Here is a 24,356-nt window from a genome sequence, read left to right as displayed (position 1 = left end):
AAAAAAAAAAAAAAAAAAAAAAAACACACTGAAAAATGAAAAGTCCAATTGGAAACATCTTCATCTTTATTTGGGACAAAATAATTGACTTCATGCATTTTCATTGAATGATTACATACCAAAGATGAAGTTTTTGTAATGAAAAAAAATTGAAAAAAATGAGTTTATTTTTTGAAATGCATGTGATGTCACACAACATAATGTTATTATATCAATGGCGTTTGCATTCAAAAATAAAAATCAAATTTATTTTGAAATCTGATTAAGTTTAATAATGTTATAAGTGAAACAATTATTTCATGCTTTGTACAAAAAAAGCTTGAAAGTCCATATTTCCCCCCATATGAGAAAAAACTGTTTTTTCAAAAACATATATCATGAATTTTTATTTAAATACAAAATCTCTTCCCAATGACAAACAACCTTATTAATATTTAAAACACAGAAAAAACTAATGTTTTTTTTTTTAAAAATGCGCTTTTTTTAAAAATATGTTTTTTCCATCGAAAAATTTGATAGAATAAACGACATCAATTATTATCAGACATATAATTTGGGACAATATATTTTGATTGAAGAATTTTGTTCCACACAGTTCTTTCGAATTTTTTTTTTATAATTTTAAAAATTATTACTCTTAATATTGCACGGTGATGTTAGAATTATAATTATCCAATAACCGATAAATTTAAGAACAAATCATTTAATCTTTCATAAATGCAAGAATTCTGTCCCAAATCCGAAAATTTTCTTTTTTGAAAAAAAAATTATATATAACTCTTTGAAAGAAAAATTTTTTTTGCATTTTATCCCTGACGTTTGGATTATAAATAATCTAGATGCAAAAGTCATGTCCAAATAAAACAGGCATTACTAAAGATGATGAAGAGATTACTCAAAATACCTTTGATAAAGAAGAAATAACTTTTGATTTTTCAAAAACATCTGAAGATCCACCTTTTCATTACGTTGATTATCCTCAACCCTTGCCTCTTAAAAATTCTATTTCTTATGAATCAACACTAGCTGAACCACAGCCGTACCAAAAGCAAACAATTTTCCAAACTTATTTAAATCCAACACTTCCTCTTCGGGAAAGGAGGCAAATTTTTGATGAAGCCAACGGAGTTATAAGATTTGTACTTTGTAGAAACGACAGTAAGTACCCAAACAGACATTATCAACATTCATCTTCAAATGTTAGCTCATCAATCGAATCTGTTGGATCAACTCAGTCACTTGTATTACTTGTCGCTCTAAAAAATCTTTTTGCGAGGCAACTTCCAAAAATGCCGAGAGAGTACATTACGCGATTAATATTTGATCGTCGTCATCATTCTGTGATATGCTTGAAAAACAGAATACAAGTCGTTGCCGGAATTACAATTCGAGCGTTTCCTCAGACCGGATTAGGCGAAATTGCCTTTTGTGCAGTTGATGCAAACGAGCAAGTTCGAGGATACGGATCACGGCTTATGGCGCACGCCAAAGAATACGCCCGTTGTATTGGGCTAAAATTTTTACTTACATATGCTGATAACCATGCAGTTGGATATTTCAGTAAGCAAGGATTTTCATCAAACATACAAATGCCCAGAGAAATGTGGGAAGGGTACATCAAGGATTATGATGAATCGACGCTGATGGAGTTTTTGATCCATCCTCACATCAATTATCTTCGGCCAACGGACATGATCCAGAGGCAGAGGCGAGCCATTATGGAGAAGATATCACAGTTCTCCAATTGCGGCACTGTGTTTCCGCCACCAAAGAGGACAATGAAGAGGATTGTGGTGTCGACAGACCTGATCAACTCGGCCATCCCGCGGTCTCTCAATGGAGGCGTCATTGTTATTCCCTCACCAGAGGCACAGTTTGCTTCTCATGTTAGATTCGTTATTAATATTTTTTTTAAAATTTTATTTGATATATTTTAAATAATACCTTAAAATTTATTTCCTATGAATTCATCTTGTACTGGCTCAAACCACTGCCTGTAATAATTAATAAATTATTTATTAACTTATTATTATTATTATTTTTTTTTTTATGAATGGCAATTCTGCTCAGATTCTTTCAAGTCGATGTTTTACGCCCATTGCACCCGGCTGATGATCTTGGACTGACTCCAACCACATCCGTTCCAAACTGGGAAAGCCCTCCTCAGCCGCTGAACTTAACAAACGGAGAGACACAGCAGGAATACGAGCAGTCTCAAAAATCTGGATCAGCATCTTCTTCTTCCTCTTCCTCTTCATCGACTCACTCTTCTTCTGCTTCGGAAGAAGAACCTCAACGTCCCACTTCATCTTCCCTGCCCACGTCACACTCTGGCCATACAACTCCATTCGCTTCTTCTTCTTCTTCTTCCGCTCCTGCATCTCCATCACAAAACACTTCATATTCTCAATCTTCTTATTCTTTCGACTCAGTTAGACCTTCCTCTCCTTCTTCTCCTTCCTCCCCTTCTTCTCCTCCATCTTCTTCATCCGATCCAATGCTTCCTCTTTCCGAGTCGCGCAGTTTTTCTCCCTCCTCCCGCTCCACATCACCCGAGTCTCGTCTCTCTCCGCTCTTCCAGTCGACACTGGCCCAGATCCACCGACCCCGCTATCGCCCCCTCACCCGTGGCTATGTCACGCAGTGCCACATCAAATATGGAATCTTCTACGACAAAATCTCACGCGACATGACACTCTCGTGGCCGTTCCTGGAGCCTGTCAAGGAGAAGGACGTTGCTGATTACTATCAGTGCGTGAAGAACCCGATTGGTGTGCTTCGAGTTGATATGGATTTCATATTAATTTTTGGAAATGAGTCTGAAATATTTATCATATTTATTTAATTGTTTTCATTACAATTTTTTCATGTCTTATATAAATCTTATTTGTTTCCATTTGTTTTATATTGCTTAACTCTATTTTTCAATTTATTTTTTTCTTTGCTTTCAAATGTTAATTCATTGTGTTTGTGCTTTTTTCAACAGATTTGACTGTCATCAAAGCCAGACTGAAGACAGAGTCGTATTACATGCTTCCCTCGCAGTTCCGTGCTGATCTCCTTCGAATGGCTTTGAATGCGAAGATATACAATGGCGAAGACAACGATTACTTCCGAACAGCCGAAGCGCTGAAGCATTTCATTGATGCCGAGTGGGGCAAGCAGGGCTGGCCGAAGGAAGAAAGAGAGGAAGTCAAAGAAGACACAGATGATGATGAGGATGATGAAGACGATGATGATTTGGATGAAGAGGACTCGCTTGAAGACAACGACGCAATCGACTCCAGCGATTTTGAGGCAGAGTTCGAAAGCGACGGAGGAAAAGCAGCTGAAAACTAAAAATAGATGTATATCAACTGTGACAGAACGGATATTATTGTTCGATATGGAACAAGTTTTTTTTGTGTGATTAGCGATTTTTAGTTGGAAATATGAAGAACTTATTTCTGATAGTCGTTTGTAAATGTTTGATTATTGCAAGGCATTCTAATACCAATTTGCATGCTTTGTGTTGTAATTTATTTCATATGTGCAAATTTGATAGTTATTTACACATTGAAAAACTAGCTTTTTTTTTTTTAATTGTAAAAAAAATAAAAAAAAGTTTTTGAAACTTCCTCTCTGGTAAATTAATATTGTAACTACCAAAAGAAATGACGAAAACAAGCGAAAAAAGATGTGATTTGAAGAGAAACGGAAGAATTGAATGTGTTTCCAAAGTGTCATTTCTCATGCCATCCATACATATTTCTGTGAATAATAACAATCACAATAATAATCAAAAGGAAGAAGCAAGGATGAGTTTTCGAACACGACAAAAATAGATACACGTTTTTTAGGTGGGGAAAATTAGCACAGTAATCTCATTTAATGAAATCAAAACAACCAAAAAAAGAAAAGAAAGAAAAAGAAAATTGTGAATTTTTATAAAAAAGATAGTAAACAAAGAGGATTAAGGCAAACAAAAAAATATTCATGTCATTAAAAAAACAGCTCCGTTCAAATTCTCTCTTTCTCTTTCTCTTTCTCAAACATAATTTCTACAGGCATTTATCTCGTTTTCTGTACAACAGATAAGCCCTCATTATTCAGAAGTCTTCATAACAAGAGCTATCTATCTATCTATCTATCTATTTTTCTTTTCTTTTCTTTTATTTTAATCCTCTTCTCTTCTTCTTCCTCTCAAACAACAATCAATCAACAGAGCCATCACACTCATCACATTCATAGCAGTCTCCCTTCTCTGTAACTCCATCTCAACCACTTCTACTTCTTCAGCTCAGCCTCCAGTTTCCTCGCATTGTGCTTCACCAGCTCATCAGGATGGTTCACAAACACCTGCAGACGCGCATCAGGCACAGCCTTCTTGATGAACGGCTTCGCTTTGTCGTGCTCTCCAAACTTCACCAGCGCAAACAGAACAGAAAATGTGTGGCCAACAACTGGATATGAACCACTGCATCAAAAATTGGGAAATGAATGAAGAAAATTAATAAAGTTATTGAAGAGAAATGAAAACAGATAGAAAACAAACTTCAGAAGGTTTGGCACGTGATTGAAGAATTGATCAGTCAGAAGGAACGAGTGATTTTCTGTTGAATTAACAACAAGCAAGCAATGAAATAAGCAAATTAATTAATTAATAAATAAATATATCAAAAATTATAAGAATATTTTTTAAAATAGTTCAAAATTCTAATAAATAATCAAACAAACCATGTTTTCCAGCGAGTGTTCTGAGTGCCCCCAGGCAGTTAGTGACCCACTCGCCCTGCCTCTTCACTTTGTCCATCACAGTGTCCACAGTGAATGTAAGCTCGCTCGGAATCTTCTGCATCTGGAAGAGATGCACCAGGCAGATAGCAGCATACAGCTTCACCTCGTCGTTGGGTGTTGTTTCACACACAAACACCAGTTGCTGAATGCCCGACGACTTCGACGCATTCGCTGGGTCCAGCAGCCCCGTCGTCAGCAGTGCTTTCCCTTCGTTCTCGTTCTCCTCATCGTCATCGTCGTCATTGCCCAAATCACCTGACGAATCGTCTGAGTCGTTCTCGTCCTCTTCTCCGTTCTCTGAGCTGAGTGTGCCCATTGTCGACTTGTACTTCTTCCCCTTCTTCGACCGCGGCAGCGCATTCATCGTGTCAAAGAGTGGGTGTTTGTCGCCACTTGACACAGACATCGTCCGGATGCAGATGAGATACATCATCTTCACTGCCCGCTCCACCACCTCACCCGACGTCGAGTCCAGCTTCTTGTTCAGCTTCCTCACCAGCCGCCGGCAGAACTTGATCGTCGCATCTCTCTCTGCCTCTGTCGCACGCGCAATGGCTGTTGGCAAGGACTGCTGGAGGAACCTATGCACAGCTGTGAGGATGTAGTTCGTGGTGGTTACTGTTGAGACGCTCAGCTCGCCCAGCAGCCGCTCCACAAACTGCTTCACTTCGCTCGCCTCTTCCTGCTCCTTTGTGAGTGTGTACGACGAGAAGGAGGAAGAAGAAGGTGCAGAAGCCAGCCCTTGCTGCTGGAAGGGAGAGACGATGGATGCCTTGAAGTTCCACACATACACACAGCACCGGCAGATCAGCGATACAATCGCCTGGTCAGCTCCCTCTTCGCTCCCACACGGCGACAGGAAGCGAGTCATCGTCTGGTAAAAGCCTTCTTCTACCAGCTGCTTCACGTGCTTCTCAGTGGCAGATGACAAGGCAGTGGCAAGTGCAGAAATCTCATTCACCACGTTCTTCTTCACACGATCAATCAGATCATCCCTTTCGGGAGCATCATCGTCCACAAACATGGGTGGGTACTCCATCTTCTTCAGTGCTGCGTGGATACGCGGGAGGTCTGCGCCAGAATATCGCGGGGTGGGCGACTGCATCTTCGCAAAGAACGGCATCGATGGACCTTGGAAGAGCACACCAGAGGGCGAGGATGAGCTGCTCTGGATGTATGGCTCTGACCCATCCACTGACTTGGATGCATCATACATCGTCGGCACAATGGTGCCTGCCTGTGCAGCAGTGGCTGCAGTGGACAGGCCAGTCGACTCGAGTTTCTTGACTTCTTCAGCCACACGGGGAGAGTCCAGAATCTGCTGGGCGGTGGGTCGCTTGTCTGGTGCCTGGATAATATTTGAGGGGGAAAAGTCATTATAATAATTATTGGAATTAGAATAATATCATCAAAAATAAAAAAATATACAATTCTTCAATAAAAAAAAATCAATACAAAAAAATAGTCAAACTCTTGCGAGCATGTGGAACAGCAGCTCTTTGATTGTGTCTGAGTACTCTGAAGAAATCTTATCCAAACACTCCTTCAGAATATCATCGTATGGGCGAGATGGTTTTGAGGAGTCGGGTGCGGATGCAGAAAACACCAAAAATGGATTGCATTGCTCTAACGTCAGAAGCTCAAGCAGGCACACACCAAGAGAGTAAATATCAGCAGGTTGAGTATATCTATGAATAAAAATTAATTGTAATTTAAATCGAGAATAATCGGGAAAATGATAATCAGCCAAAAAGAAAAAGCTCAAACTTTTCCATCAAGTTGACTTCTGGGCTGAAGTAAAGTCTGTAAAGAACAAAAATATGGAAGAATTACGAAAATCATAAAGATTAAAACTAAGTGATCAAACGGTGTTCCAGCTCTTGTTTGTGCCATTTCTTCTGGCGAATGTAATTCTCTAGCTACACCAAGATCACCTGTTAAAAATTGATGTTTTTAAAATTTAATTAAAATCCAATGCAAAGCACAAAGAGAATAAATGAAATACCGATCTTTGCATTAAATCGTGCGTCCAAGAAGAAGTTTTCAGGTTTCAAATCTCTATGAATAACTCCCCGCACATGAAGTGTATTTAAACCAACTGTGGCAGATGCCAAGAATTGCCACGCTTTCTAAAATTTTTGTTTTATTTTTGAATTATTCATATAAACCTCAGACAAAAAAACAAATCAATTTAATCTAAACAAACTTCCTCCGACACTCTAAGTCCCTTTGCTTTTGTTTCTTGAATAAATTCTCGCAAGTTACCATGTTCGCAAAATTCCATGATGATGTAAAGGCAATGTGCATCCTTGAACGATTCAACATACTTCACAATAAATGGTGAATCGAAATTTTGTAGAAATGCAATTTCTTGTCCATCGCTTTTATATAAATCAATTTGTTTCACAGCAAATTCTTTGCCATCAGATCTTCTGATAAGTTTGTACACTTGACTGAAAGCTCCTTTGCCGATAAGCGGTCCAAGCTCATCTAAAATTATAAGATATATTTTTGCAAATGAAACATACAACAAAATACTTCAAAATAACACACAATCATCCGGTGAAGACATCTTTGACCTTCTATCTTAAGCGTATGGGAATCAAGATCAACACCTTAATCTTCTAATTAATTCTTTGTAAAAATTTAAAATGGATTATTTCGAAAGTCTCCTGAAAAAAGGTGTTTCAGAGGGGCTAGATCAAACAGAAATTCATATGTTAATCAGAGGAATACCAGATGCATTGCGTATTTCAGGCTTGTGACAATTTAAAAAGAACATAAAAGTTTATTTTTTTGGCTTCTTATAGGAGATCAAGAGAAAGAGATAATAAAGATTTTGCAATCTTTAAATCCAAAAGGATGCGTTACTGAAGTTTCAATTTTGGAACTTTGCGGAATGATGGCAGAATTTCACTATTCTGTCATAAAATGGTGTTTGAAGTGGATGACAATGGTCATTGATTTTATTGATGGCGTTCGCAATATTCGAAGTATATATGAAGTTTTTTTCCAGCTTCTTGAATACGACAGTTTAAGGTTTGCGATTATTCTTTGGCTGTGACGATATTTAATATTTTTCTCTTTTTTGCAATTTTTCAAAAGAAAACCGGCATGTCATATTCTATACTTAATTACTGAACGTAGACACGTTCGGCCTGATCGTATACAACAACTGTTTGTCTTTCCTAAATTTTTTCTTTTTCAGATAAAGCATTTCTATTTTGTATAAAAATAGTTCAAAGCTCATCGAAGATGATAGAGATAATATCGCTCTTTTATCTCTTCAGCATCTTTTTGATTGCTTTATTGGAAGCGCAAATGCAAAGAAGTTCTCACGCATATCACAAAAAATTGCAGCACCATTTAAAGTCTGTTTAAAGAAAGATATTTTTAAAGGAAAATGAAATATGTCTTTATTTTTTCTCCCTCTCCCATTTAATTTTTAAGTTTGAGCACATGTCCTGGTATGCCTGGATCCATCAACTACACACTGGTGAATTCCACGATTTTCAAGTTGATTCTGAGTCACATCTTTCTTTTTCGTCAACAGAACTCTCACAAGCAAGCTTATCTTCTCTTCTTTCAGTATACACACCACACGGATATTTCTATCAATCATCATCAGACAAAACCAACAACACGACAGATTTAACTTCCACAACAACAGAGCTTATTTCTTCGTCTTCTGATCCTTTGTCAAAAGCACAACCACAGCTGTTCATTCCCCCTGCACTCGAGGCTGCTTATCGGAAAGACCCAATGCGCGTGCGAGCACTTCAGTTACAAGGAGAGAGAGGTGGTGGAAGTAGATGGAGAGGAAGGGGAAGGGGCAGGGGCAGGGGAAGAGGAGGAAGAAGCGAAAGTTCCAAAGAAGGTGGACGATTTCATTCTTCAGAAACAAATGCCACTTCATCGAAAGATCAATCTGACTCAACTCAAACGACATCAATGAATGGAGACGCAAACGATGGTCATATAAGCGAAGTTCTCGATGACAGCCTTATTCCTCTCTCTCTTCCAGTTGCTGTTGTCACATTATCTTCTTCATCAACATCATCCACAACCACATCTCATTCACTCAACTCAACCGGCTCTTCTTCCGTCCAGCAATCGCACATCAGAATGCTCTCTGCAATCAACCCTTCTTCTTCTCTTCTGTTTCCTCAGCTGCCCTTCGGAGCATCTCAAAGCAGTGCCAGTGGAGTCAGTGGAAGAGGACAAGGCAGAGGGAGAGGAAGGGGAAGAGGCAGACCTCCCACAAAAAGCAGGGGGGCGCTGGGAAATGTGGCACAGATGTCACTTGCTGAGGCAGTTACACACATGTCGCTGTATCCGCAGCGTCAGCTGATTGCCTCTGAAGCGCTGGCAGAGAGCCTGCAAGCAGGAAGCGTGCCGTCTGCATCGTTTTTGGGTTATTTTGGGGGCAGAAGCGGAGGAGTGGACAAGGACAGAGAGTGGGCGAAGGAGAAAGTGCGAGAGATGCACCGCGAAGAGCGGCGGCGTGAACGAGGGAGAAGCACACGGAAGAAAGACCTGAGTGAGGCAGACGAGGCAGAGGAGCCGACGAGGAGGCAAAGGCTGGAGTCTGAGCCATCTGCCTCGTCTGTGTCGTCGGGGAGGGATTCTCCTTCTCGCTCACTCTCTCGCTCTCTGTCGCCTTCTGTCGTGATGGCTGCAAACATCCGTCTCCCACCAAGAAAGCTGCTGTTTCCTGATGCGTTCTCGTCGCTGGCAGAGCTGGCCACTCACACAGACCAGCTCAGATGGCCAGACAGAGCAGGCGTCGTCCTGTCGCATCCTTTCTGGAGACACGCTCTGATGCTCACTGCTGACGGTATCTATTTGCGTTTCTATTAACGTTTTTTTTTTTTCCATATAAAATTTTAATGATTTTATCGCTTTTATTTATGAATTTGTTTATTTATTTATTTTCAATTTATCATAATTCTTTTTTTAAACAATACAATTTTTTTTATTAATTTAATATCAGATGGCATCTCCAGTCGTCTAACACAGTTTCTGCGGATGCGTCTTCCCGCTCTGTTTGACGTGCACCTGGACACTGCCCAGCTGTCGAAGCAGTGCCGTTTCCTCTCTCTTGTTGTGCAGACACAGCAGGAGATGCAGGAGCACCCACTCGAAATCGACAGATTCCTCTTCTCCTTTCTGAAGACGTGGAATGGCCCCTTTTGGGGATCGAGTCTGTTCTTCGCACTGGAAAGGCAGATGTCCATCAGAAAGCAGACGATTGCTGAGTTTGGGGGCAGAAGGCAAAAAAGAAGTGGAAGAAGAAGAAATATCACTGCAGATAGCGATGCCACTGCAGAGAATGAAGGCGAAAGTGATGAGAGTGGAGAAGACGAGTATTCCGAAGAAGACAGCAGCACAGAGCTGACACAGCTGATGCGGATGATGAAGCGGCCTTCTTCTCTTTCTGAGCGTTTTAGCAACAGCAGCAGCAGCAATAGCAGAAACAACGAAAGAAATGGCACTTCCAACACAAACACTGAAGATTCCACCAGCGCCGCAAAAAGCGCTCCTTCAGCCCTTTCCATTTCAGAGTCCACTTCTCTTTTCTTCCACACAATCCGCACGTCGCTCCTCCTCAGCCTCATTTCGCACATCAACCCGCTCCCTTTCCCTTCCCTCTTCCGCCTCGTCCTCCGCCCCCTCTGCCTCACCAAGGCCTCTCTCACTCTCCCTCTCATCTCCCACTCGTCTGCCGAGCAGACTGCTGTCACTTTCAACGTGGCTGCCATCCGCTGCGTCGTGTCGCTGCTGCTCAACTGGCTCGCCCTTGGCCTTTCTCCTTCGCTTGCTGCCATATCTGCTCAGAGGAAGGCTCTTGCTCTTCACTCATTTTCATCATCATCATCATCTTCTTCTTCTTTCTCTTCTTCATCTGGCCCACTGTCCATCCCTCCCTCCATCACCCCAGCCATCTCCCCTGCCATCACACCCCAGTCAACCCTTCTTCTCACCTCTGCTTCCTCTTCGCCAATCACCCCGTCCTCCTTCCTTTCTCGCCCTGGCAGCGCTGCTGTTCAATCAGACCCTCCTCTTCCCTCACATTCCGTCTTCTCTTCTGTTCCCCTCAGCACTTTGGAGGGCTATCGACTCACTTGCCACCAGCTGGCCATGTTCATTGACTCCTTCTGCACACACTGCTGCCTCAATTTCATGGGCAGCCGGTTGGCAAGTGCTGACAAAACAACTCAGACATCCAATGGATTGTATCCACCACACACAGACTTCACATCCACTAACAGTTCATTAAATGGCCTCTCTTTCTCTCCCTCGCAGTATTCATCATCATCATCTTCTTCTTCTTCTTCATTTTCTTCTTCTCCTTCTTCTCCTTCTCCTTCTTATTCTCTTTCTTCTGACATCGCCTCTCAGCAGCAGTTCGGCTCACATCCGCCTTTTCTTTGGCACTTCACCAACCTCAGCGCCCTTTTCATTGATGCATTTCTCTCTTTCTATGAATCTCTTCTTGTGGCACACGAAAAATACAGCTCTGACATTCTGCTAACACCTTCTGTGCCTTTTGTCGTCTTCTTGCTGTTTCATGGCTCTCCTTTCTTTTTGAACAGATTGCTCGTTTATGTCTATCGGTATGAAGAATATTTAATGTGGATAAAATATTTGAGGTTGCTTTCTTTCTTTCTGTTCTTTTGTAAAAAGTGATTGGATGCTTTTTTGTATTTCTCTTTAATCTTATGAATTATTGTTTTTTACCAACAATAATGTTATTTTTTATTTTTTCGATTAATATTTTTATCCATCCTTTTCCCAAACAAACAACACACCTGCTCATCTCAACTTCCTTCTTCTTCTTCTCTTTTCCCTTCTTCCCCTTTCCCTTCTTCCCCCATTCTCCTCCCAAGTGCCCACGATCTCCTCCACACATCCCCCGAGCGTGACGAGTCCTCTCTGAAGCGCTTCAGCGAGTGTCTGAGTGCCATCCGAGATGTCATCCAAGGTCTGCCCCGCCATTTCGCCTCGTCCGCACAGCTGCTCCAAAAGGACATCAAAAGCAAAGCAGCCACACCCGCCCCGCTGATGCTCACACTGAGAGGCAATGAAGAGAGAGAGGAAGGAGAAGAAGGAGTGGCGGCTGATCGAATGCCGAGGATGAAGGACGCGGGTTTCATTGTGGAGGCAGTGTTCCACGGATTTGCAGTTCTGTATGCGTCTTCTTATACACTCAAGATAATTTTTTTAAATTATATTTATTTTATTTTATTTTATTTTATTCATTTATTTTGTGGTATTTGCGATTTAAGGGTACGAAGTGGCAAGATTGATTCACCAAATAATCTAATAGTCAACAGTGTAAGGAAAGTTATGGGAATACCCGACGATGTGTGCATTTTTTTGATAAGTTTTTTCGCTTAACAAATTTTTGTTTTGGATTTTTTTTAAATTCCGAATTCGTTTTTTGCACCAGAGTTATGACTTTCGAGAATTGCCAAGTGGGATAAGGAGAATATTATCGGAATCAGAGATACCTGTCCAGCTTAATTCTTTTCTTCAAAAATAAACTGTAATATATTGTATGGTTAATATGTTTGTTAATTTCTTTGTTTTGTCATTTGTACCTTTGAAATACAAAAAATTTTAAAATGTCAAAGGAGAGTGAATGGGTATAGATCTAAATGTATCGTAACAACAGGCCAGTTACTCCACAATATAAACCGGATTACAAAGTTAAAGAGCGTGCAAGGAAAAGCGATAAAATCGCAAAGCAAAAACATGCGAAAAAAGTCGAAAAGACAGTGAAACAAGTCAACCCAACAGATGTCTCAACAGACAAGCTTTCAAATGTTTTCTTTGTAATTCTCTTGGTTATTATTGGAGCTCTTGTTATTGGAGGAGCATTATTGTTTGTTAAACAATACAACTCTGCACCGACAAAGTATTACCGTTGGCTTGAAGTTAAAAAGGATGCATCATCAAGTCAAATTCGCGATGCATATGACGAATTAACTGTAAAATAGTGTGCATTTCTATTGTTAGTGAAGTTAATTTTGGTATGTACCATTTTATTTTAGCAATCCACAAACACACCCAGATTGCAAAAATTGCGAAAAGAAATTGAAACAAATCAAAGAGGCTTATGAGGGACTTAAAAAGATGTAATTGAATCATCTTACAGAATTTTCCTTTGAGACTGTGGCATTTATAGTCGTTTTGCGTTGTGAAGAGTTGACGATTTGTTTTTATTGATTTTGGAACATAAACGAGTTTTAAATGCAATTGTCTCGCACATCATCAGCCATATTATTATTTTAAAATTAAAATCCAAGTTATGCAAAATATTGCTTTATTTTTGGTATTTTGCGGAAAAAAAAGGTAAAAATTGATAGAGATATTAGCTATTTTTTTGAATATAAACAAAAGATGTAAATACGAGGATTATTCATTGCGCTTTCCTTTTTAATTTAGTTAATGCATTTCCGATAGTTGTTAGATGCTCAGCAACATCTTTGAAGCGTGTGATCATTCTTATAATGTGTGCCATTTCAATGAAGTTGACAGAAAATATTCCAAGAGACAGTATCCATAAAAAGAGTGAACCAATGCCTGGGAATAAGCAAAAATTGTGAAATCTATTAAAAAATTTTCAATAAAAGATATTGTATTTTTTGTGAAAATAAAATGGATTTAAAAAGAAAAAAGTCAAGGCATACGTTTCTTTTATAACCACAAATATGAATGCTACAATCCGAAAGATAACGAACGTTGCTCCATATATTAAAAAGAGAGGTGTTGTGGATAAGGGTTTTATGAATGAAGTGTGACTTGTTGTTGACATTGAATTTTGAGAAATAGAACCAGAATCAGAAGAAGAAGAAGAAGATTGTGATTGATTGTTGTCATCATTATCGTTATATGCTTCTTTTTCTTCGAATAACGAGATATTTGAGATTTCAAGAAAAATTGAACATATTGATATAAAAAATGAATGGATGAGAACTGGTCGCAAAAGATGCTGTTGCAGGGAAATCAACATAAATACTATTTCTAAATAATATTCAATCATGGACATGTCTTGTTCGGCATCAGTTGGTGAACATTTTTTAAAGAAAAGTCTGATGAAGTGATAATGGCTCAATCCAGTGGCAATCAACGCAAAAACACAGAAAGCAGGATTTTTTAAAGTTGATGACGATATCATCGCGCTTTTTGAGTGTGAGAAAAAGATAGCAATCAATTGTACAATGCACAAAGGCACAAAATATGTAATTCTCGAAAATGAATAATGAGTTTCTTCGCTGAATTTTGGAAGCAATTTTTTATATGCAAAAAATAATTTTGAAAAAAACAAGAAATGAGCTGCAGCCCAAAAGACCACAGCAACAAGAGCAACAATAGAGAAAGGCATTTGATCAAAAATGTAGCCATAACCTTTTCCTTTAAAAAAGTTCGATTTTACTCGTGATTTTTTAAAAGCGCAAGAACAACGCTTTTACAGGTGATATGAAAATAAATGCAATAATCAATAACATAATAAAGCAAAATTTAAAACAGTTCAAGTATTTTGAATGTTTTCCTCTCGAGGATCAGGACTCTCACTTCCGCTTTTCCTCTTTGTTTCGAAGATAACATTAATGTGGTGCCCTTTGCCTTCTGCTTCGTCTTTAAACGCCTTCACTGCTTTGCTTGTGATGCCAATGCATCCAGAAATATTCAGTGTTTCTAAGAAAGCCAGAGACTCAGCGATGACTGAGAGAGAGGCAGAAGTGATGGCTGCGCAGAATGAGACATTCAAGTTGCGAAGGAGAGGGGCACGCTGGACGATGAATGAGAGGGCATCGTCATTCAATGCTGGATGTGTTAATGTTATTGTGGGTGAGGAGAGAGAGTGAGTGAGTGAGAAAAAGAGAGAGAGAGAGAGAGAGAGAGAGAGAGAAATTAATATGAAGGAGAAATTTGTGGGGATGTTATATTGGAATATTCAAATAGAAAAGAGGATAAAGAAATAGAAAAAAAAAGAAATTTATGATAAGATTAGTTAAAAATAAAATAAAATAAAATAAAATAAAATAAAATAAAATAAAATAAATAAATAATATAAAAACAAACCAGTTCCACTCATTTCCAGTCTCTTCAGTCTGGACATTCCTCTTGTCTGAGTGCTGCTGAATGGAACAGGCGCCAACACAGGTGACGTCTTTGGAGAAGGAAATTGAGAAGAGGAAGAGGAAGAAGAAGAAGAGGAAGAGGAAGAGGAAGAGGAAGAGGAAGAATTAGCAATCCTCAAAGGTCTGACGACTCTTTTGAGCTCGTCAGGGGTGAACTGAGTGGCGTTGTTGAGGAGGAGGCAGGAGAGAGAGCGAGACTGAGAGAACATGGTGAGTGCCTGGGGAGTGATGCAGGAGCACTGGGAGATGTCGAGGAAGGTGAGGGAGGGGGGCTGGATGAGAGAAGAAGAAGGATCAGAAGAAGAAGAAGAGGAGGAGGAGGAGGAAAGAGAAGAAGAAGAAGAAGAAGAAGGTGTTCGAGATGGAGTGATTGGAGATGAAGAAAGAGTGGGGTTGAGAAGAGAAGAGGTCAGAGAAGATGGTGGGAGTTGTTGTTGAGAGGAAGGAGAAGAGGAAGAAGAGGAAGAAGAAGAGGAAGATGATGATGATGTTAGTTTAGGAGAAGGAGTAAAGAGAGCATAAAGAGCCTTTATAGAGAACATCATGCAGTTAATAATACATATGTCAATAGAAGAATACATTATTAATTTTGAAAATTAAAAATAAATAAATAAATAAATAAATAAATAAATAAATAAATAAATAAATAAGCAAACTCTGTCAGATATCTTCAGCGACCCCTTGAGGTTGAGCACCTTTAGGGCAGGGCAGTTGCGGATGAAGAAGCCCAATCCAGCGTCTGAAAGGGAAGAGCAGAAGGAGAGGTCGAGGGTGTGCAGATGAGTGGCAGACGACGATAGCAGCTTGGCGGTGGCATCAGTCATCTTGTTGAACACTCCTGGTGGGAGTGAGGGCGTGGCACTGGAGGAGGAAGAGGAGGAAGAGGAAGAAGAGGAAGAATCTTCAGATACAGACGAAGAAGAAGAAGAAGAAGAAGAAGAAGAAGAAGAAGAAGAAGAAGAAGAAGAAGAAGAAGAAGAAGAAGAAGAAGAAGAAGAAGAAGAAGAAGGTGATGATGAATCACTTGAATCAGATTCTTTTTCAGAATTATCTTCTGTTTTTTCTTTTGTTTCTGATGAAGCTTTGACTGGAGACGACAAAGGATCCAGAACAGAACCAGAAGTGGATGTTGCGGATGCAGACGATGTAGGAGAAGGCGTCAGCACCCCATATGATGTTCCAAGGATTGGCGACGGGGTTGATGGAGATGTTGAAGACAATTGTCTAATGTGCTTGTTAGGAGGAGTAATCTGCACTAATGAACTCATGTCTGATGACTTTTTAGAATCATCACTTGAAGCACTATCTTTATCGCTTGATGAAGCGGATGTGTGCCGAAGTTTAAAACCCTGCGCAATTCCTCGCCGAAGAGAAGATGTGAGATCAGCAAGTTTCTGCGATGCGGCAATGTTAACATCACGAACTGGATGCGAAAAAAGAAGAACTTCAAGGTTAGGGCATGTTTGTGCCACTGTTCGACATAATATGTCTGCACTTTGCAATGGCAATTTTATTTGTTTCAATGAAGTGAATCTGGAAAGTGAACGTCCAATTGCAAACGCTTTTGCTGTTGTACCTGTCAAATCAATCTTTAAAAATATATATGCAAACATCATGTTTAAAATGGTTTATAGTGAAAGACTTCAAACACTTGTCGTCATTCCCCAAATCAAATCGCGCCACTTTGAACAAACAAGTGCAGCTTTGAGTTTGTCTTCATGGCTTAATTGCATCAAAATCTTTTGCATCATATTATCTGTAAATTGTGAAAATTGACTTGGAACTTTTGGTGCTTCTGATGGTGGAGGAGGCGCTCTAGCTCTGAAACGAACCGCTTTCCGAGGAACAAATCTAATCACTTGCTTTGGCTTTGGTGCCTCTTCCTCATTTTCATCTTTTTCTTCAGATTTCGATGAAGATTGTATTTCTTTATTCTCTACAATTTCAGGATCCTTAGGATTCTCAGGATCTTTATTCATTTTTGATCCATATGCCAATATTTTTTTATTCGAAAATTACCCATAAGTGATTGCAGTCTTATTTCAATCATTATTTTTCTTATTTATCAAACATTTTTATAGTTTGTTTATGGAAGGGACCGTTGCAAAGGAGTTTATTAATTTGTTTTATAAAGAAGCTGTATTTGATCTGAAAAGACTGTCTGAACTCTATTCTGTGGATGCAATTAAATTAGTTTTGCGCAAAGGAACCACAAAAACATTTTTTGGACTTCAACAAATCGATGAAAGCAATAAGAGCTATAAGGATAACCATGTGAATGTTTATTCCTTATTATCTAACAGATTCGAGCCCTTTGTATTCATCCAATGCTCATGTGAGGCTGATTCTGGGCCTTGGAAAGGAGAAAAATTCGCACATAGCTTTATACTTCGACGTGAAATTGACGATCAAAGTAGAATGAGTATATTCAGGGAATTTATCCATTTTTTTGAAGATAAGGATGCAGATATTTCATTACAGCAAAGTCTTTCAAGCTCATCGACAAACGGAATAACAAATTGCTTCTGTAATAATAAAACTATATCCGCGTCAGGGGCTGCGGCATTTTCACCGGTAATATCTCCTCCTCGTGAAAACATTCAAATTAAAGAATCTCCTCTTCTTTCTGCTTCAAATAAAGATTTACGCAATAATGGACTTAATAATATTACACTTGTACATAATAATTCTTGTTTAAGTCCAGCTTCTTCCGTGTTTACGCCTCCACGCCCTAATTTACAGCAAGAAAATCCATTTTCAAATCATAATGAAAAAAACTTAGTTCATTCATCTTCTCCATCTAACTGTGAAACTCCAACATCATCTTCTCATTCCTTAAACTCAAAAGCTTCACTTGCCTCAAGCTCATTTTCAACTCCTTCTGCTTCAACTTCTTTGGAACAGTCTGTTGCTAAATGCAAATCTGTTTCCTCAACCCCTGAATCTTCATCTGTATTCAACATTTTTTTGGCCACTCCATCACCTTCAACAAAAACACTTCCACCTCTTCCAACAAACGCCTTTAAGACTATCACTTCTTCTCCACTTCCTGTGTCCCCCTTTAAGCAGGCCCAAGAAGCAGAGATGGCGAAGATGCGTGCTGCCATTCCTAACCCATTTGTTGCATCGATGCTTGCTTCGCAGGAAACCACCCCACGAAGCGCTCGAAGACCATCAACTGCCTCCACATCTGCCTCCTCAACGCCTTTGACTTCGCGTTCGCTTCACTTTTTGCCTCCTCAGTTTCCCTCTCCGCCTTCCGAATTCTCCCAGTTTGTCTTTCCTTTCACAACCTCTCCAGCACCGACTACTCCATCTGCCAGTCACATTCAATCAGCATCACATGCTTCACTTTCCTCGTCGATTGCATGCGCTTCCTCTTCCTCTTCCTCTGGCTCTTCTCCGTCATCGTCTCATTTCACTGCTGAGCAGGGCCTTTCGTCCCCTTTTAGTCAGTCTGTCCCAATGCTGAAGTCAAGCTACCTTCTTCTTATAAACGAAGAAGATGAAGAAGGCAATTACGAAGATGCAACGCGTGAAAGCCCAAAATGCACAGAAGAAAACGAGAAAGAGAAAGTTGGCAGATTGAACGAAGCAGTCAATAGTTTAAAAGCGGAAAGAGAAGTTAAGCCTTTTGATTCAAGCAATCATCTACCACGCAATTCTTCTGTCCCACAGCTTAGCAAGCAAATTGCTTCGTTTCCTTCTTCGTTTTACGACTCTCGTCAGAAAGGCCAAAATGAAGATAAGAAAGAGGAAGCATCAGATGAAGCATTTGCTGAACATTGTTCTACATGTGAAGAATCGCAAGCCGAGAAAGAGATAAATCTGAAAGGTGGACACGAGGCACGTAATGCCCAAGCGCACTCGGCTGAACAGAAGAAAAGGAGCAGAGAGCCCATCGTGCCTACATTTGATGTGAGGCAGCTGCAGAGAGACAGAGAAGAGAAGGAGAAGGAGAAGGAGAAGGAGAAGGAGAAGGAGAAGGAGAGAATAGACAAAATGATGGAGGTACAGGCTGAGGAAGAAAAACAGCATTTGATTGAACTGATGAAAAAGCAGGAAAAAGAAAAAGAAAGGGTGATGGAAAGAGAGACGATAAATGATTCAGAAGAGGAAGAGGAAGAAAAAGAGGAAGAAGAAGAAGAAGAAGAGATGAATGAAAAAGAGGAAGAGGAAAGCAACGGCAGCGTCATCAAATATGGTGATGAAAAAGAAGATGAAATAGAGAATGAAGTAGAGAGAATTGGAGAATTAAATAAAGAAAGCAACAATTAGACTCATCTAAACATATATTGCGCTCAGCGGTGACAATAAGGATACCAAAGTCAAATTTTCGATTTTTTTCTCTCGTGAGTTGCGAAAAGATGTTCTTTATGAACATTTTCAAATTTTTTGTGAAATATCATGCAAAGTGTTTATTATTTACATAACTATCAAATTTTATTTGTTAACTCATTATTTTTTTGAACGTTGTTGCAAAATTACAATTTGCATGTACTTTTTTAATGTTATTATTAAAATTTTTGGAAGGGTTGGTTATTAATGGGGATTGTTATTGGAAACAGAAATAATAAATAATTTTATTCAAAGGCGGAATACGTAAATAAAGAAGAGGAAGAGGAAGAAGAAAAGAAATTCATATCAAGTTATGTGGCTAATCTTTTTTGAAAACTTCCTTTTGTTTAATTTTCAAATAAAATATTAATTTCATGTTTTCATCAATTTTCTGTTCCAATGAATAAAACTTCATTAAAAAGGAAATTATAAAATTGTCAAGTATTTGTTTTCATCACAGTAAAATTTGGTGATTGAGAACCGAAATATGATTGATATATGAAATTTCTGTTTTATTTGAAATTTAAACAAAAGGAAGTTTTCAAAAAAAAAAAAATTAGTCATGCGAATTCAATTTTGTTTTGATTGAAAAATATATTCCGAAAAGAAAAACTCAAAAATTAAAAAAATATGAAAACATTTCCATTCACAATATAGGTGATTATTTTTGAAATCATTTTATTTCATTCAAATTTTTCTGTTCAAAAATTTTCTTTGGATAAAAATAAATGATCACAGAATAGTGAAAAGGTTAATAAGAAAAATTCTCATCTTTATTTCAGCAGATTCACTTATTCTCTTAACATTTGTGATAAATTAAGCATTTGAATTCTAAAGCTTTTCCCAATGACAAGCAGAATTTGAAAGAATAACATATCGAAAAAAGTTATGATTTCAAAAATAATCACCCAGATTATCAAAATTTCGATCTTAAATAAAGATTAAAAATTTCGTTTGAATGTTTTTCGACTTTGCTTTTAAGTTTTTCGATTGAGAACAATTTATGATGTACTTTTAGAAGATTGTTTCAGACATAGAGAAATAACAGGTTTTGAAAGACAGTAAACTTTAAATCACCATGAAGTGATGTCTTTTGTTTGTAATCAATAGAAAACCGTTGGAAAATGCTGAAGTGTGTCTCAAATCAACAAGCAATAAAATTAACAAATAGATACAAATTGAATGCAGAGATACAAAAATGAAAAATATCAAGCAATAAAACATCTTTAATTATTATTCTGAAAAAATGAAAAGTTGTACCAAAAAATAAGAAGAAATCAAAAAACAATGGCATGACGTTCATTTCAATCGTTGCATGGTATTTGTTCAGCCATCCAAACAGCAGCCGAACAATCAAAGCATTCACTCAAACTTAGCAATCTCCTTTCATCCATCCCGGAACCTCGCTCTCAACATAGTTCTTCCAAAATGTCTTCATCGTCCACCCTTCCTTGTTGCTGATGTTTGCATCGTGCCTCATCCACTCCGGCGGTTCGCTCTTAACATTCGCAATCCACAGCATCGCCATCGTCCTCCCGCTCTTGTCCACTTGTGTCGTTCTGTGCCTCATCCACTCTGGCGGTGCTGTCTTCACCCACGTAATCCAGTGCATAGCCATCGTCATTCCATTCTGGTCACTAAACACTGCCTCGTGTCTCATCCACTCCGGAGGCTCTGTCTGAACATCCCCAATCCAATGCATCGCCATTGTCCATCCGTTCTCATCCCCAACCGTAACCTCGTGCCGCATCCACTCTGGTGGTTCTGATTTGACGTGCCTGATCCAGTGCATCGCCATAGTCCACCCGTCCTTGTCCACTTGCATCCCTCTGTGCCTCATCCACTCCGGCGGCTCTGTTTTCACGTTCACAATCCATGTCATCGCCATCGTTCTCCCATACATGTCCCCACGCCCCACATCGTGCCTCATCCATTCCGGAGGTTCGCTCTTCACATTCTCTATCCACAGCATCGCCATTGTTCTTCCTTCCTCGTCTCCCTCTGTCGCCTCGTGCCTCATTTCCTCTGGAGGCTCTGCTTTTTTTTCGATAATCCAGTTCATCGCCTCTGTTCTTCCATTTCTGTCATAACCTTTCGCTTCGTCCTTTCCTCCCTCCAAACTTTCACATTTTCTCTCATTTTCACAGCTCGCTCCCTCTCTTCTCTTTTCTTTATCGTGAGGTGCTTTGTCCGCCTTCATCCACTCAGGAGGGTTTGTTTTGATGTGCTTTATCCACAGCATATCCATCGTCCATCCATCATTGTTCGCAAGCGTTACGTCGTGCCTCATCCATTCCGGTGGCTCTGTTTTCACATTTTCAATCCAGATCATCGCCATCGTCCATCCGTCCTTGTTGCGCAGGGTGATGTCATGTCTCATCCATCCCAGAACATCCGTTTTAACTTTACTTATCCACAGCATTGCCATCGTCCAGCCATCATTGTTCGCAAGTGCAGCATCGTGCCTCATCCATTCCGGTGGAGTATTTTCTTTCAAAATAATCCAATTCATGGCCAAAGTCATTCCATTTCTATCCTTAAGCTCTGCATCGTGTCTCAGCCAAATTGGTGGTTCTGTCTTCACATCTAAAATCCAGTTCATAGCCATTGTACACCCATTTTTGTTCACAAGCGAAGTATCATGCTTCATCCATTCTGGTGGTTCTGTTTTAACATGATAAGTCCACAGCATTGCCATCGTCCATCCGCCTTTATTGCCAAGTGTGATATCGTGTCTCATCCATTCTGGTGGATCTGTTTTAACATGATAAGTCCACAGCATGGCCATCGTCCATCCGCCTTTATTGCCAAGTGTGATATCGTGTCTCATCCATTCTGGTGGATCTGTTTTCACATTTTCAACCCATATCATGGCCAGTGTCCATCCGCCTTTATTGCCAAGTGTTATATCATGCCTCATCCATTTTGGTGGTTCTGTTTGAACAAACTGAATCCATTGCATGGCCATCGTCTCTTCGTTTGTATCTGTAAGTGTGGCATCATGTCTCATCCATTCTGGAGGATCTGATTTGACGATTGCAATCCAGTGCATTGCCATTGTTCGTCCGTCTACATCTTTAAGCGTGATATCATGCTTCATACTCTTTGGTGGTTCAGTTTTTTTGTACCTTATCCAATTCATGGCTTTTGTACATCCATATGCATCTCTCTTAGGATTCATCGTATCAACTTTATTTCCCATTTCCTTGTTATTTTATGTGAACTGCAATTGCTTGTTGCTTGCAAACAAGCGATTCAACAAATATGTTTGATCTTTCAATAATTCTGTTTCGTTATGGGTTGACATAAATATTTCGAAATTTTAATCTAACATTTCGAGATTCATTTTATACAATGAGAAAAAGAAGAATTTATGGAAGAAAAATTTTTATTTCAAATAATCAGTGTTTATTCAAGATTACCCAGTTCATTTAAACAAAAAATATTTATTCCAAAAAAGAGTTATTAAATTCCAGTTAATCATTTTTCAAAAATTTGAAAACCTCTTTCGAAGAAAGAAGTATTGAAAAACCATGAATGATCCAACACAATCACTTAATATAATCGAAAAAGAAATAATAATAAATTTTTGTCAATCTGTGATGGTCTCCAATTTTAAAAAAATGATTGTCAGAAATTTTCCACTGAAGGAGATGGGATATAAAAGAATTGCGTGGTTTGCAGCATTTGAAAAGAAAATATTAACAAAAATGCGAGCAGATGAGACGGAATGTGAAATTTGAAGAAGTAACAAAAAACAAAAAAGAAAAAGAAAAATTGAATTAGATAAATCTAAAATAAAAGCACTTTTCATAGATGAGATATATTTATCTAAATATTCACTATTTCAGGATCTGGCTGTATCAGAACAGTAAATAAAAATATGGAGCGTGCCTGTGTGCTTGAGTGTTTATTCACTTCATGCTCGCCGACAGGTCAATATGGCGGAGGGATGTATTGCTCATATGTTCCAATCACACAATTCAAAATGAGGAGCCTCCAGTTCATTTCGTGCTCAGCTGTATCGTTTGGCGGAGGATTGGATTTTAATCCAAGTCAATCAATAGCTCCAAGCGACAATCATTATTGCTGTTTCTTCTTCTTCCACGATTGCAGGTGCTCAACCACTTCCACTCCATATGGCCACGATGTGTATTTTCAAGACAATAAAAATCTCTTCACATCGAATAACCCTTTCGATAAGTCTTATACAACAACTAATGATAAAAGAGTGCGCTATTGGGTAAACGGAGCATATCCACATACAGAAAAGAAAATTCTTCTTCTTCTTCTTCTTCTGTTGACAATATGTCTTTCCTTTACCTTTCCTTCAATAAAACATTTCATTCATCTTCCGCCTTCTTTCTCTTCGTCTTTCTCCTCTTTCTCCTCTTTCTCCTCTTTCTCCTCTTTCTCCTCCTCCTCTTCTTCTCCAAAGAATATCTCAAATGATGAATTAAACAAAGCAATTTCCTTTATTTTCAACAAAGTTAACAGAATTTCTGATTCTTCTGCTGTTTCTGTTTTTTTGATGAATTGAATGAGATTAAAAGATCACCTTCTCTTCATTTGGCTCATAGAAAGGCAGAACAAAACACAGAAAATGATTCATTTGTATTTAATCAGCAATATCAGCAGTTGGAGAAGGAGAAGGAGAAGGAGAAGGAGAAGGAGAAGAAGAGGAAGGAGAGGAAGAAGAAGACGAAGGAAATGATAAAGCAGAAGAGAAAAAAGCTGAAGAAGGAGGAGAAGGTGAAGGAGAAGAAGAAGAAGGTGAAAAATGAGAAGAAAGCGATGATGACGAGGTTGACAATATATTCAGTGGGATTAAAAGAAGAAACCGAGAAAAAGAAGGCTTTTCTGTTGGAAAGTGATGTTGAACACAGAAATAAAATGAACAATTAATGAGACATCGTTCATTCATTCATCTGGTTATTCTATTGAATTCAACTGAACATGAAATGCTCAATCAAACAAGACAAATCGAATAATTCGATTTTTTCTTTCATCTGAGCTGACGGTATTATCAGAACATGAATCATTGAATTCTGCACTCCCTTCATTCAGATTGAATGAGACTCAAAAAAAGAA

General features: G+C 38.9%; 8 protein-coding genes across 8 annotated transcripts; 4 read left to right on the top strand and 4 right to left on the bottom strand.

The window, feature by feature from the left end:
* The first annotated feature begins 785 nt into the window (after window positions 1-785).
* Window positions 786-3,618, top strand: MONOS_11359 (putative histone acetyltransferase). The gene is made up of 3 exons (XM_067863883.1): window positions 786-1,873; window positions 2,071-2,771; window positions 2,987-3,618. Exons 1-3 carry the CDS (start codon window positions 840-842, stop codon window positions 3,337-3,339), a joined length of 2,088 nt encoding a protein of 695 aa, XP_067723703.1. The 5' UTR covers window positions 786-839; the 3' UTR covers window positions 3,340-3,618.
* On the bottom strand, window positions 3,615-7,371 carry MONOS_11358 (putative NEK kinase). The gene is made up of 9 exons (XM_067863882.1): window positions 7,330-7,371; window positions 6,983-7,266; window positions 6,782-6,905; window positions 6,644-6,710; window positions 6,544-6,579; window positions 6,248-6,464; window positions 4,717-6,124; window positions 4,535-4,592; window positions 3,615-4,456 (listed from the first exon to the last, which is right to left on the bottom strand). The coding sequence occupies exons 1-9, from the start codon at window positions 7,346-7,348 to the stop codon at window positions 4,267-4,269; spliced, it is 2,403 nt and encodes an 800-aa protein (XP_067723702.1). The 5' UTR covers window positions 7,349-7,371; the 3' UTR covers window positions 3,615-4,266.
* Window positions 7,372-7,775: 404 nt separating this feature from the next.
* MONOS_11357 (uncharacterized protein) lies at window positions 7,776-12,177 on the top strand (the record flags this gene model as incomplete). The annotated part of the gene is made up of 7 exons (XM_067863881.1): window positions 7,776-7,780; window positions 7,882-7,953; window positions 8,015-8,147; window positions 8,227-9,613; window positions 9,770-11,393; window positions 11,667-11,966; window positions 12,066-12,177. The coding sequence occupies 7 exons, from the start codon at window positions 7,776-7,778 to the stop codon at window positions 12,175-12,177; spliced, it is 3,633 nt and encodes a 1,210-aa protein (XP_067723701.1).
* A 252-nt stretch (window positions 12,178-12,429) lies between these two features.
* On the top strand, window positions 12,430-13,149 carry MONOS_11356 (putative DnaJ domain). Its single transcript, XM_067863880.1, has 2 exons — window positions 12,430-12,778; window positions 12,834-13,149. The coding sequence occupies exons 1-2, from the start codon at window positions 12,438-12,440 to the stop codon at window positions 12,919-12,921; spliced, it is 429 nt and encodes a 142-aa protein (XP_067723700.1). The 5' UTR covers window positions 12,430-12,437; the 3' UTR covers window positions 12,922-13,149.
* Window positions 13,150-14,039: 890 nt separating this feature from the next.
* Window positions 14,040-16,906, bottom strand: MONOS_11355 (uncharacterized protein; the record flags this gene model as incomplete). The annotated part of the gene is made up of 4 exons (XM_067863879.1): window positions 14,040-14,610; window positions 14,869-15,454; window positions 15,584-16,516; window positions 16,577-16,906. The coding sequence occupies 4 exons, from the start codon at window positions 16,904-16,906 to the stop codon at window positions 14,315-14,317; spliced, it is 2,145 nt and encodes a 714-aa protein (XP_067723699.1). The 3' UTR covers window positions 14,040-14,314.
* Window positions 16,907-17,015: 109 nt separating this feature from the next.
* MONOS_11354 (uncharacterized protein) lies at window positions 17,016-19,769 on the top strand (the record flags this gene model as incomplete). Its single annotated transcript, XM_067863878.1, has 1 exon — window positions 17,016-19,769. One exon carries the CDS (start codon window positions 17,016-17,018, stop codon window positions 19,203-19,205), a length of 2,190 nt encoding a protein of 729 aa, XP_067723698.1. The 3' UTR covers window positions 19,206-19,769.
* A 545-nt stretch (window positions 19,770-20,314) lies between these two features.
* Window positions 20,315-22,562, bottom strand: MONOS_11353 (uncharacterized protein). The gene has a single exon (XM_067863877.1). The coding sequence runs from the start codon at window positions 22,465-22,467 to the stop codon at window positions 20,638-20,640; it is 1,830 nt and encodes a 609-aa protein (XP_067723697.1). The 5' UTR covers window positions 22,468-22,562; the 3' UTR covers window positions 20,315-20,637.
* A 1,321-nt stretch (window positions 22,563-23,883) lies between these two features.
* Window positions 23,884-24,189, bottom strand: MONOS_11352 (uncharacterized protein; the record flags this gene model as incomplete). The annotated part of the gene is made up of 1 exon (XM_067863876.1): window positions 23,884-24,189. One exon carries the CDS (start codon window positions 24,187-24,189, stop codon window positions 23,884-23,886), a length of 306 nt encoding a protein of 101 aa, XP_067723696.1.
* Between the last annotated feature and the right edge of the window lie 167 nt (window positions 24,190-24,356).

The sequence above is a fragment of the Monocercomonoides exilis genome (genome assembly GCF_001643675.1).
Source record: "Monocercomonoides exilis strain PA203 chromosome Unknown scaffold36-1065637, whole genome shotgun sequence".
Lineage (NCBI taxonomy): Eukaryota > Preaxostyla > Oxymonadida > Polymastigidae > Monocercomonoides > Monocercomonoides exilis.
The sequence above is the reverse complement of the archived record's forward strand: the minus strand, read 5'-3'. Positions and strand labels throughout refer to the sequence as shown.

Bases quoted from the DNA above. Each gene is read 5' to 3' on its own strand.
- MONOS_11358 (XM_067863882.1), bottom strand. The intron at 4,593-4,716 runs GTTTGTTTGATT...TTAATTCAACAG, and splicing joins AACACTCGCTGGAAAACATG to AAAATCACTCGTTCCTTCTG. The intron at 4,457-4,534 runs GTTTGTTTTCTA...TTTTTGATGCAG, and splicing joins CACGTGCCAAACCTTCTGAA to TGGTTCATATCCAGTTGTTG.
- MONOS_11353 (XM_067863877.1), bottom strand. From the start codon at position 22,467: ATGGGAAATAAAGTTGATACGATGAATCCTAAGAGAGATGCATATGGA.
- MONOS_11359 (XM_067863883.1), top strand. From the start codon at position 840: ATGCAAAAGTCATGTCCAAATAAAACAGGCATTACTAAAGATGATGAA. The intron at 1,874-2,070 runs GTTTGCTTCTCA...AATTCTGCTCAG, and splicing joins ATTCCCTCACCAGAGGCACA to ATTCTTTCAAGTCGATGTTT. The intron at 2,772-2,986 runs GTGTGCTTCGAG...TTTTTTCAACAG, and splicing joins GTGCGTGAAGAACCCGATTG to ATTTGACTGTCATCAAAGCC.
- MONOS_11356 (XM_067863880.1), top strand. From the start codon at position 12,438: ATGTATCGTAACAACAGGCCAGTTACTCCACAATATAAACCGGATTAC. The intron at 12,779-12,833 runs GTGTGCATTTCT...ATTTTATTTTAG, and splicing joins GACGAATTAACTGTAAAATA to CAATCCACAAACACACCCAG.